At 40.3% G+C, this 13,647-nt stretch overlaps 2 protein-coding genes across 2 annotated transcripts in view; one reads left to right on the forward strand and one right to left on the reverse strand.

Moving 5' to 3' along the window:
- LOC142487002 (heat shock factor-binding protein 1-like) lies at positions 1-7,177 on the forward strand. Its single transcript, XM_075585618.1, has 4 exons — positions 1-173; positions 968-1,034; positions 2,775-2,863; positions 4,906-7,177. Exons 1-4 carry the CDS (start codon positions 129-131, stop codon positions 4,909-4,911), a joined length of 207 nt encoding a protein of 68 aa, XP_075441733.1. The 5' UTR covers positions 1-128; the 3' UTR covers positions 4,912-7,177.
- Positions 5,426-13,647, reverse strand: part of TXNL4A (thioredoxin like 4A) — a 26,198-nt gene continuing 17,976 nt past the window's right edge. The window contains exons 3-4 of the mRNA XM_075585617.1: positions 9,431-9,534; positions 5,426-7,174 (exon numbers count right to left, since the gene is read on the reverse strand). Of these exons, the coding sequence (XP_075441732.1) occupies positions 7,003-7,174; positions 9,431-9,534 (276 nt within the window). The 3' untranslated portion in view covers positions 5,426-7,002. The remainder of the gene's footprint in view (positions 7,175-9,430; positions 9,535-13,647) is intronic.

Genomic DNA, 13,647 nt, shown 5'->3' on the forward strand with positions numbered 1-13,647 from the left:
TTTGCTATTGTGTGCATTGTTTGGAGAAGCTGCCGCCTCTTTGCACAGCAGATAAGAGAGCTGCTCTTTTGACAAGCAGTGCTGCTGCTCACTTGTTGCTGTGCTCAGCCGCTGAATCGGGCATCATCATGACAGACAACGACCCCAAGACCCCGCAGGACCTCTCTGCGTTTGTAAGTGTGTGTGTGCAGGGTCTGCTGTGCCCTCTTCTTCTCCCATACTCTTATACCTGTTTATTTGTGTTGGCGTCAGGATTTTACCCAAATCACTCCTGAACAGTATAATATGAAAGGGCCCCAAACTGGGGAATTATCCCAAGTCCATACCGAGCCATCTATAGTGTATGATTTCAATGTAATTCTATGTAAACTTTTTTTGTAAGCTATTTTATTTTGCAACCATCAAGCTGACGTATATTATTACAGGCAACAATGCTAACTAAGTACAGTAGCCAGCATGAAAGTCTTTTTATAAATGTAAGATTGTACACAAGATTAAGACCTCACAAGTTCCTAGTGACTGTAACTTTTTCAGACAGTGCTAGAGATCTTTAAAGCAGCATTCCCCACATATTATAGGAACTACATTAATAATAATAGGGTTTCCTTCATCTCTTGTGTGGGGTTTACCTTGGAAACCTGTAGACTGCTCTGGGGAGAGCGCCATTTTAACCTCCTGAATGTAATATTTAAACCGCTAATAACTTCAGAGCAACATATTTTCAGATTAAACATAGAATTGGGAAGGATTAGTACAGATGTTAAAGGAAAAATCGGATGGGGAAAAAATGTTGACTACCACAGCTTTAAAGCTCATATCCAAACTGTAGTGTATTTGCGATATGTATTCATGCTGCTCCATCACAAGCTGTCACCACCTACAAAATATTCTAATTTACTCCAAGACCAACATGGCCAGTACACCTTTTCCCTTTTACTTGAATAACCTGACTTCTGTTTCCTTTCAGGCAGAGAATCTTTTGCAGGCCCTTCAGGTCAAATTGCAGGCCATATCGGACCAGTTAACACACAGAAATATCCTTTTGATCGAGCGTTGCAATTAATATTTGTCAAAGTATTGTTGCTATAGTGGATTGCTGGCTCTAGAAACTGCATAAACACTTGTTTTCTGTAATAGTAATTCTGGGGACAAAAGCAGTGTTAGATCAATTAAAAAAAAAAAAAAGAAGGTTGTAATCATGTTGGCGAAGCTACCAGAGGAAATGTTGATAATTGCAGTTAGTAAGTAAACAGGTTAATGTAAATAGAGTTGCAGTCATAGATTATCTTGAAAGTTATTTTCTTGCTGCATTGAAAGCAAACAGTATTGCTTTTTAGCCACATATTTCCAGCAAAATTCTGCTCAGCACATCACCTCCGCCACCATCTTCTAGAACAGCGGTGTGCAATCTGTGGGGCGCGACCCCCAAGGGGGGCGCGAGACTGCCGACGGGGGGCGCGGGGTTTACAGAGGCCCCGCGCGCTTCCCGAAGGCACTTAAATTAAGTGCCGGGGGAGCTGCAGGGCCTCTGTAAACCATACTTACCCGTGGCTCCGGCGGCTTCCTCCCGGCGTCGCCATGGCAACGCGGCGTCAAAATGACGCTGCGAGGTCATGTGACATCACGTTGCTATGGCAACGTGACGTCATTACGCCGGTGCGAGGGTAAGTTGGGGCTGGGGGGGGGCGCGGGAGTGAGGGGACAGCCGGCAGGGGGGCGCAGGGAAAAAAGTTTGCGCCCCCCTGTTCTAGAAATCCCCGATATCTCAAATGGGACATACAGTAGTGTGACCTGTTAAAAGAAGTCTGGTAGAAATTAAAAGCAAGCAATGCCAGGTTACAATGTGGCCAGATGACCAATTGACCCCCTTAGCTATGACGATCATAATAACTAATGAAGAGGATAACTAGCAGGAATGGTGATAAATGTCCATGCTGTCTTCAGAATTCAAATGCTACTAATAATTAAACCAGCAGCCTGGTTCCAGCATAATTATAATTAATAAAATGTGCATTTAAAATATAACGTACAGGCAGTCCTCGTTTTACAACGCTTCGCTTTACAACGAATGGCTTATCCAACGCTATGCAATGCATACCTATATTCACTTTTACAACGCCAAAATGGCTTATCCAACGCTCTTATGACGCTTTGCAACGTTGTGTATGTGTATAATTATATATATATATATATATATATATATATATATACATATATATATATACACACACATTCACATAAACAATGTTGCAAAGCGTTGTAAGAGCATATATATATATATATATATATATAATATTATACTATATAATATTATACTATATAATATATTATTTATTATGTTATATTATATATATAATACAGTATATACACTACATAACTTATGTGTGCGCTGCATATCTTATTGCCTGCGTAAAATATTTGGTGTATTTTAGTGTTAAAAATGCCTTCAGGAACGGAACCTTTCATTTAAACAGTGTTCCTATGGGAAAACGTGTTTCGCTTTACAACGTTTCGCTTTACAACACCATATTGAGTAACACATTGTGTCGGATAACCGAGGACTGCCTGTATACCAATATGCTATTGAGGTTTTATTGTATAACTCTTTTGCCCTGAATATAGAACATATACCTATAACATGCTCTAATAATTTTCTGAAATAAAAAAGTTTGTTAAAGAATTGTTTTCTCGAATTTAATACTGTAGTGATATTGAACTATTCAAACTAACAAACAGACCAGATTTCTGTATGAATATTTTCTTTAACATCCTACTGGACGAAATGGGTTCCAATATCGACAATCTTCAAAAGGATGTTAGCGAGCTGATGACAGAAGCTGGTATAGAAAGCACTGATGACTTGGTAAGAATGCTTCTTGGTCTTTATACAATTTAAAAAAAAAAAAGTATTTTACTGTAAAATAAACATTTATAAATGGAAATAGGCACAATTTATGTGCAAATAACAAAATTGAAACCACTGTGGTTGATCTACCATTCCTCAAAATCTTCACACATTCCTCTTTATTTATGTGCACTTTCTGAAGTGTAAACACTTAGAATGCACTTCCCCTAAACTTAATGGCTGGAAAGATGCAGCCTGAGTCCATGCTGCCGAAGACCGCGCGGAGCGGGATCACATTGCCTTAAGCCTTAAGGCATTGATCACACCCATAGACCACACGGGCACGTTGAAACAGATTTCTTTCGTCCAATGCGGGTAAACTAGCTCGGCGACAGACCCGCCCCCGGATGGCACATCGACCATTTCCAAAAAAATTCATACAGGTGGCATTACGGACACGCACGCCTCACTGCGTGTGAAGGCTGTATGGACCTGGCCTTATGAACCACCAAGGTGATATTTATAACTGCATTCCATTCATTCTTTTCTTGTGTGCTAATAAACAAAGCTGCAGTCCTTTAGATGGTGGCTAAAGTACTCAATTACAGCAGCAAAACGTGAAATCCGTTCTGTAGTACTAGAGAATCGTTAATGTTTTTGTTTTAATTCAACTCTTGACATTTTTAATGAGGTGTAAAGGAGCAATCCAAGCAATGTTCTAATTTAATTATTTTTTTAAAGTTAGTTCTGTAGTATTGGATAATAGTGACTTATTAAATTTAACTTAATGCCCATTTTAATTAGTTTTTTCTTTTAAAGCATCCTTTGATTTCTATAGCAGGCTTTAGCCCACCTCCACAGCAGTGCGAGATATTTGTAACACTTTCCTGTTTGGGATAATTTGTTGCCAATATTCCCAGCAGTTTGAGCTGCAAACTGTAAAAATAGATAATGTTACTGTAGTAATATATGGATAGCTGCTGAGTTACACGGACTGAAGCAGCCATTATGTTAGGCACACAATCAGAATTTAGAACAGCACAAAAAAAGATTGCCAGTTTGTGGAAGGAGTTAGAATTATACATGGTCACATGCTTTACATATACAAATAATAAAAAAGTTGGAAAGTAGTATTGCTGCTTTAAGGAACAGTACTAAAGACAAGTGCAATTTACCAGTGGTCATTTCTTAAGACATTGTTTCCACTGGACCACTTCTATGCCACAGACGGCAGCAACTACATGGCTCAAAAGATCTAAGTGTTTGAAGTAGGTTGGGAGATAGATATAAAAACCTGATAAATGTATTAAATGAGACTCTAAATACCGGGTCAGCCATCAAATACCTGAACTGTAGATAAGACGTTTTTAAACTTCTAATACGAGGATTCTTCATGCACAGACTATGGTTAGCTGTATGCACAGAAAACCGTACGTAACGAGGCATAACACCATTAATGAGACATCACTTCTGAATTAATACATTGCTTTTGTAATATGGGAAAAGAAAAAAAAGAGAGCACACAAAACACCAATAGAGAAATAGTTTTAATAAAAAAAAATACATATGGTTTTGCACTCACGTGGTGTCCATAAATAAACGCAGTGACACTTTTGGGGAAGTGTGGCGCCCACTCAGATGGTCTTGTAGTATCTGGATCCTTATAAAATCGGCCTGCTGCTGTGTAGTCAGTGCTGGCTGTGCCGTAATGTCACCAGCTGTGTGATCAACCTTCCCCGCGTTTTTCAGACAACCAGAGGGACCAGGGCCTCCCCCCCTGGAGTTGGGCTTAAACCTCAAAATAAACCACCAACCCTTTGCGTTTCGTGAGATCACTTCATCAGTTGCTTTAGTAAGCAATCATTTTAAGTCTGAATAGGTCTGTGGGACTACTGTACACTGATCAGAAACCTCAATTATAGCCATGTATTAATGTATTTATAATTTACTATATTGTTATGGAATAGAGAATTACTTTTTATTTTATTTTTTTAGCATTTGCTTTAAAACTTTAGAGGGAAAAAAAACCACTGAATTAAACATTTTTTTCTTTCTTGCAGCACTGAAAGCAGATGTTTATACAAGAACCAGACAAGATATATATATATATATATTTTTCTTCTAATAACCTGTTAAGCTATATTTTATGTAATAAAAAAAATCTACTGTATGCATGAATAAATCGGTGCCAGGAGCTAATCAGTAGAACCATCCCTGTAAGTACTGTTTGGCCCAGATAGCAAGTCTAATTTATTTACTTAAAAATGCAATCCCACAAATCGGCCAGTTGAATTTTTTGTGGGGTCTCTCAAATGGGGAAGTGTTTGTTAATCAAGTTCTCTTTACCCTTATCCCACCCTGTCCTGATGAGAGAATATAGTTATTGGGCTGGGGGGTTCTGGCTATACAAGCACTTGCAGGCCACACAAAGGCAGAAGCCAGAGAAAATCAAACCCCTCCCAAGACACACACACCTGAATGGATTGCCTCTAACTCCTTAGTTTGAAGTGGAATCCTGATTTTCTAAACTATTTACAGATATTATTTACATTTTCTTACTGTGATCCATAATTTCCTAAAAAAAAAAAAAAATGAAGTGACTATTACAATTCTAATGTATTTTTTTCCACCAAACAGTAAGCAGTGTTCTTTTTATCTGGCGGTAATTTGTTTTGTATCACTTTAAAACAGAATGTGGTCAGAGGATTAAGAAACAATGTCTCACCAACATAAAAAAGCTGAGCGAGTCACAAATTTGACACCGATGCTATGTATGAACAACCCATCGAGAATGATCTGCTCAACGAAGGCAGATGAAATGAGTATATCCTCTTCCATAGGTGGTTGTAATCTACATAAACAGTGTTTGTGTAGTTAAGTGGCACGTACTGTGGTGTTTACAGGCTATTGAGTGGCTTATATCCCTGCTCCAGCTGCGCAGCTGCTGCAAGCCCTTGTTTCTTGTACCTAAATATTATGTACAAGAGGTCATCCACATATTGCAGTTAGAGCGACTACACTTAAAAATGAATATTGACTCAAGGCAATGGAGTACACCCAAAAATATTCTTGTAAAATGTTATGGCATGAAAACAAAAAGTAGCCAGTTTACTCTTATGCAACGATATAACATGCCCTCTCTTGTATCAGGACTTACTGACACTTCTGTAGGTGCAGTCTTTTTTCCTACAGCCAAAATTGAACTAATGGCAGTGACAAGTTTAGTCTCGCTGAACGGGAGGCCTATAAACCGTATACCTTCCAACTGCAATTATTTAGCAGTTGCAGTAACAGGGGGGTTCAAAATGACACTTTATTAATATGATCTTAGCACATAGTAAATTGCATGTTATAGAGCTGTCTTAGGACGGCGACTGCGACACGGCGGGTGACGTCACCCGTCGCCACTGGCAAAAGTTATGTTTCGCCGGGCGGCGGGATTCCGGCAATTTGATTTGTTTAAGGGCCATCACGTGACGCACCAGCCCTTGAAAAATCAAATTTTGCCGGCTTCCAGTTTCCGCAATGGCGCTCCATCGCTGTCGCGCGCACTATAAGCGCATGTGGCGGCAATGTATTTGTTTTCGGGCGACGCCGCGCCGCCAGCACTATAAGCGCGGCCTTAGGCTACGGCCCCAGTCCTCACTGTGGCGCGTGCCCAGACTGCAGCCTGTCTGTAGAAGAGCAATGGGATGCGCAGGGGGGGGGGGGGCGCGAAGGAGAGAAGAGAGAAGGGATCTTTAAAGTAGTGAAATATTTGTTTTACACAATGTAAAAAGTCAATGACCTTTTATAAATGTTTGTCACCTGGTTCATATACACAAAGTCCTAATTACAATATGAAAACATTTATGGTCTCTTCCTTAAACCAGAGAAATGCAACATTTATTAACTGCTACAATGCACAGAGATATTTTAAAAGGTTTATTATAAATAGTGTGTAAGGCTTAAACCTCTCTCTCCGTCAAAATAAAATGACTATAGAGCATAAAGCTTGTAAAGCAAATAACATGACCTAAACGTTCAAAGGTATCAACAGCAAAATTGCTTAAACCTTTTACATACATATAGCTCCCCATGAGGTGAAATAGTTTAGGGTTCCAAAGAAGGATGGAAGGATGCAGAAATGCAAGGTTGTGTTTCCGATGGTAAGAACATCAATATCTATACTTCGTGGAATAGTCTTTCGGAGAAACTACTAGACCTCTGCCTTTTCTTGCTCCCCTGTAAACCGTTTCTACGATATCAATCATTTCTTGCTTGTCTTCCATCGGCCAGTTTATCTTGTTGTTATTACCAGTACCTAAATCAATCATGATATGCTTGTTCCTGTTGGGAGGAAATAAAAGGAAGAATTAAATACACCACAACATACCCCTGTACTGTTGCAGAGCACCAGTTTTCAGGGCACCTGCTAGCACATAAACATATCCCAGCGATTCTTTCAGGCAAGATGTCAGGACATCCCAAGCCAGGTGTCACTAAAGAGGACAGGCTCTAAACTAGGGGTGGGCAACTCCAGTCCTCCAGGGCCGCCAACAGGTCAGGTTTTCAGGATATCCCTGCTTCAGCACAAGTGTCTCAGAGACAGCCACCTGTCCTGAAGCAGGGATATCCCGAAAACCTGAACTGTTGGACTGGAGTCGACCCCCTCGGAGTCTAAACCATGGCATCAAATGACTAAGTGTCTATTTATTTTTAAATTACACAGCAGTGTTACCATGCAAATATGATTGAGAGATAGGGCTCTATCCATCCTCAGATCTAGAAATACTTTGGTGTTCATCAGCCAATTAATGGTAAATAGATTTTTAATCGTCCATTACTTCAACGGTCAAAAACCTGTCACCTTTTTTTTTTTAATTACCCAATTTATAATTTGTTGATCGCACAAAAAAAATATTCAAAGTTATATTTTGTACAAAATGTTTACGTTTTTATGAATATTTTGAATTATGAATATTTTGTCTAGGTGAGCCAGATTACATTTTAAAATGCAGTTTTGAAAACAAAATTCCATATTTTTTGCAAGCCAATTACATTGGAGAGATCACATGTTCAAATATCCATGTGAGACCAACATTCAGTTCAATGCATTCTAAAATAAATGGTGTTTACCCCCGGATAAAACTACATAGTGGGCACAGAATTCATTATCTGAAAATAGTTGTCTGAAAATTATCCACAAATCTGGAAAGGATTATACAATACCAAACCAGTCTATTTTATAAAGGGGATACAGTTATGGATCAATGTATTGTAATCCCCATGTAATGAGTGCTTTAAATAATAGAATTATGAATGACCTTAGTGTATGGCTGATGAGCATATTTCTTTGAAAATGAACATATAACCGAGGATCAAAGAACTTACTGAGTGCCCTAAACCATTAACAAATAAACTATGCCCAAACAAACCAAACATTCATTAATTATTTTACCAAATAACTTTGTATACTTTGAAGATGTAGCAGATCCTTACAGTTAAAACAGCAATTCAAACAATATCCTACATGTGCTCTTTTTTTTTTTTTTTTTTTTTTTTTAAACAAATCAGTTCTGTACTATGAGAAAATACTTTTAGCATTAAAAAAAAAATGTTTTAAAGACTTTTTTTAATGTTTCTAATGTAGGAAGCATTTCCAAAGTAACAGCCCCATTCCCCTTCTGATGGGCGAGACTCAAGAGCCAGAGCCTTCTCTCCAACAGTGCATCAATTATATCTAGTACCTGACCAGCCAATCATTCCAGGACTACATTGCCCACAATGCTATGCAAGAACCGAACTGAATAACTCGGAGCAAGCGATCAATTACAGGAGAACGGATCGATCTGCAGCTTTGCTAATCAATCAGTGTGCAGATTGTATTGATGCACATATTGAATGGGAAAATATATGTATATATTTTTTAAAACGGCAGCTTGAACTGCAGACTTAAATAGACTTCAAGGGCAGTTCATGTATACACAGATGACTTGGGATGGCAATTGTGTGTATGATGTACACGCTCTAAAAACAGGAGTGCAAGTGCTAAAAACATTACTGCAACATTTCTCCTTGCCACAAGTGTGCCAGTTAAGCTTTAGCAAACTGTTTGAAGGCAGTTGTTTTACAAAGCTTTGGTGTAAAGTCTCAAATGTCTCTAAAATTAAAAATAATAAATCAATGCCTCATATAGTAAACTGCTTTGAGATGACATAATTACAGTCAGAAATGTGCAAGAAATACATATTCACCTTCGCCCTAAAGGTAAACTCGTACAAAATAGGAGAAAACTTCTTTTTTTTATTTTGCAATTACTGGTGCAATGCTTTTCCAAATCAAGATCTAATAATTTGTCTCACAATTTTGTGCTACATTTGATTTTCCATGAAATATAGTCAAATGTTGATTTCTCATACAACCTTTTCACATCCATAAAAAAAAGGCGAGTTAAATTTATAATAAATTAATAACGTTTGATTCCATGTTGTTGCTTTACAGCCACACACATTGCTGAAAACACCACTGAATTTTCTTTAGACTCCAAAAAGATGCCGCTTCCTTCATCAGTTTTAATAGCCTTGAAGATGCGGTTTGGCTTACCTGAAGAAAAACATGACTGTACATGGATCATACAACTCGTACATCTTGTTGAAGTCGGGTACTTCTGTGATATCCACAAGATACATAACAGCAAAGTTTTTAACCTATGAATAAATAAAATGAAAGAAATAATAAGCTCTACACAGAACCAATAGATTAAGGTTTGGCAGCCAAATTAACGTTGCTATACATAGCTACCATTTCCAAATACCAAATGACTTCCCTAATGTTTCACCTTAGAAAATGGAGTCAACAATACCATTTGTGTCACACTCCCCTACTCACAAATGTGGGCAGGACAAAAAAGTAATCACAGAGGAAGTGTGCACAGGGAGGAAGTGTAGGCACTATTTATAGTTGTGTACAGGCATGCCCCGCTTTAAGTACACTCACTTTAAGTACACTCGCAAGTACATATCGCCAAATAGGCAAACGCCAGCTCACGCATGCGCCTGTCAGCACGTCCTGAACAGCAATACCTGCTCCCTGCCTGTACTGAAGCTGTGCGCAAACGGGGAAACTATAGAGCCTGTTACAAATGCCTTATTTACATCAGTTATGCACGTATATAACGATTGCAGTACAGTACATGCATCAATAAGTGGGAAAAGGTAGTGCTTCACTTTAAGTACATTTTCGCTTTACATACATGCTCCGGTCCCATTGCGTACGTTAATGCGGGGTATGCCTGTATTGAATGCAAGTGCCAAACTATTTCTAAGGACTCAAACGTAGTGTATATGTAACGATGTACTTGTAACCATGTATTATTTGTCATCATAAACTCTGTGCCCAGGACATACTTGAAAACGAGAGGTAACTCAATGTATTACTTCCTGGTAAAACATTTTATAAATACATAAAGTGGGCAGAATCATTAAGTGAAGTGCCGATGCGCTGCATCGCACTGCAATCCCACATTAACTACCATTGACTTGAATGGTAGTAAGAGAGGCAATCCAAGCAGTTTAAAATATATATATTTTTTTGTTTTAGTATATGCAGCATTTGATTACCTTTATTGAAAACGAATTACCTAAGCTGATGATTGGTTCTCCCATGATCAGCAAAAGCCTGTTTTCCAGGGTTCACTAAATGGCAGCCTTTCAGTTTCACATCAATCCTTCAGTGTAACTCAGCAGCTACAATGTATTCTTATATTACTACAACAACATTATCTATTGTTACAGTGTGCAGCTCAAACTGCTGGGAATATTGTCAACAAATTATCCGAAAGAGGAAAGTGTTAAGATGCGCTTATAGTGCCGGCGACGCTACGTCAAAACAAATGCATTGTTGCCGTCATCGGCGCTTATAGTGCCGGCAACGGCGAGACCAAGCCACAGCGCTACCAAAAATCTGGTCGTCGTGGTTATTTGATTTTTTTCAGCGACGGTCTCCCATTGTGGCCAATCAGAGAGCTTCTCCGTCCCTCTGCCTTCCCCCTTTCTGACGTCACTGGCCTTGAAGCCAGCGACGTCGCCTAAACTTAAATTACAACTATCGCAATGGCGACGGGTGGTGTCATCGTCACGTCGCCGGCAGTATAAGCGCAGCCTTACAAAGATCTTGTACTGCTAGGGACGTGCTAAAACCCGCTATAGAAATCATAGCATACTCAGTATATTAAAAAGCATTAAAAATGACTTTGAGTTGCATTTTTCAATTAAAAAAAAAGAAATTTAAAAAAAAGTTGTATTATTTAATACTACCGAACTGATTTATTTTACAAAAAAATAACACATGTATGATATTGCTTGGATTGCTCCTTTAACAACGTAATCACAGAGCAATAACCACCGAATCCTGGCGAGGGTCTCAAACTCATTACCCAACATATCCCTCTGCTTTTATTTTTAACAAAGAATGGTAATAAATCTTCTTGCTTCCTCTGATGGAAATTAGCCCCCCTAAACGTACATCGTTCATAAAGTGATAAGAATATCGGCAGTATAAAGAATCTGATAAACTCAAGCACATGGTCACATACATGGCCCAACTGTTCTTTCACCTGTCATTTTCTCTAGAAGAGACTAGGATGCCGCTATACACAGGAAACACAGGTCTACTGAATATGAGCTACACTTTAACGTATTTGAAATATTTTAAAATAAAATCGGAACTCAAGCACAGAATATATGTTAACACCTTATACACGATGAGACGTGCTCTTGACTTGTAAAATATTCCCACGACCCCAAAGTATTGATTTGGATCTAAATAATCTTGAAAGATGTTAATAAAAGTGGGAAACGTGGTGATCTGGCATGCTTTATTAATTCATAAATGAATAAGTGTCAGGCACATTAAGATAGTCATACATATAAAAACATGCTCAATCAGAAATAATGTACTGCACACGTATAAAATACAAATATTACATATGGTAATGTCAATTAGTAAAATGCACAGTTTGGAGCACAAAAATCCCTCAATGGTCAGTGGGAAAATGAACAATTTTACATTTCTTAGGACTAAAACTACGTGATTTTCTCTGGTGTGCTTAAGATAAACGTGCATTTTTCATCCATCCGCCTCCTAGCGTATTGCTTCCCTAAAGATATTCCTAGGCCGAGCAACTAGTGCACAGATTTCTGAGTACAGTACTTTGGTACTGTGACGGTAGTGGGTTGCCAGCCTTGATTAATAAAGGTCAGGCCAGGGAGGCGCATGCGCGATGGTAGGGGGAATAGCTGCCTAACCTAGTAGCTCCTACCCCCGCCAAAGCACTATTCAAAATTAGGCAAATTAAACCCACGACTCGCATCACAAAATACCGGATACCGACGTCGGAATATACAACGATGGCCCCGCCATCCACAAAGAAGAAGAATACAGGAGTTCTTCGGAGATATCTAAGCCGCTCCACTTCCAGAGACGGAAGGGCAGAAATGGCGCCCGGCTCAACACCAGGATCGGGACGCGAGGAGGACCCGGAGGAGATACCAGAACAGCGGCCCGTACGGCGCTGTGATTTCGACCGATTATATAACGATATGAAATCGTTATTTAGAGCCGAAATTCAAGAACTCCGGAAAGAGGTCCAGGGACTGGGAGAAAGAACTGGGGCCCTGGAGGACAAAATGATGGCGGCCTCTGCAACCATTAAAAAATCTGAAAAACGTTCCTCCCATCTGCAAAATCAAATTACAGAACTGGCCGAGCGCCAGGAGGACGCTGAGAACCGGGATCGCCGAAGTAACATTCGTGTCCGAGGCATACCCGAGGACATAACAGAGATTGAGGAGTTCCTTACAAGATGGATGACAAATTTGCTCCCGGACATCCCGGCGGCAGAACTAATGCTAGATAGGTGCCATAGGGCCCTAAGGAGCAAGCCGCTGGCGAATGCACAACCGAGGGATGTGATTGCCCGGTTACACTACTTCCGCACCAGGCAGGCAATTTTCACAAAGGCCCGAGGTGAGGAGGCATGTAAATTTGAGGGTATCTCTATACAGCTCTTTCAAGATCTGTCCCCCCTGACCCAGGCCAGACGGATGAAGCTACAACCCATCACTCGCCTCCTCAGAGACAGAGCTATCCGCTACCGGTGGACCTTTCCGTTTGGACTATTAGTCATCAGGAACGGAAAGGCCACCACAATGAAAAACCCAGAGGAGGGAGACGACTTCTTGCGCAGACTGGGGGTGACGACCGGAGAAGCAAGGAGCCCCCGAAAAGAAGGAGAACCGGACACTGAGTGGCACCGGGCCGGCACATCCCGGAAGACCCGAGCCACAACCGAGGCGGAGAAGGAGTGAACAAAACATGCTCTCTCAAAATAAAATATGTACATTTCTATGTTTAAGTTGCCTACAAGTTATGGCGTAAAGTTTAAACTAACAGGACCGCTAGCAGCGAAATGGACTGAGTAGCAGAATCTGGCTACATATTGCCATAACACCTCCTATCCGCTAAGACACAGGAACCCTACACCCCACGGCTTCAGGCCCAACCTGCAAAACAAAAGACTTACCTGCAATCCCGGTGATTATAGCTGCCCTGCAACCCGGAAGAGGCGCGTGGTACGCATCCAGGGAAGATGGAGGCACTTCGACTCGTGGCGGGAAGAAAACTGCCCGACCGGAAGAAGAGCCCAGCGCGGGAAGACGTCCACCTCCGTCGACATCCGGCCACTAAAGACCAGGGACCGGAAGGACGTCACCGGATATGGCCGCGCGGCCATCTTGGTAGAGGCGACCCGATGGGGAAAA

The sequence above is a fragment of the Ascaphus truei genome, chromosome 2, assembly GCF_040206685.1.
Source record: "Ascaphus truei isolate aAscTru1 chromosome 2, aAscTru1.hap1, whole genome shotgun sequence".
In the NCBI taxonomy this organism is placed as follows: domain Eukaryota; kingdom Metazoa; phylum Chordata; class Amphibia; order Anura; family Ascaphidae; genus Ascaphus; species Ascaphus truei.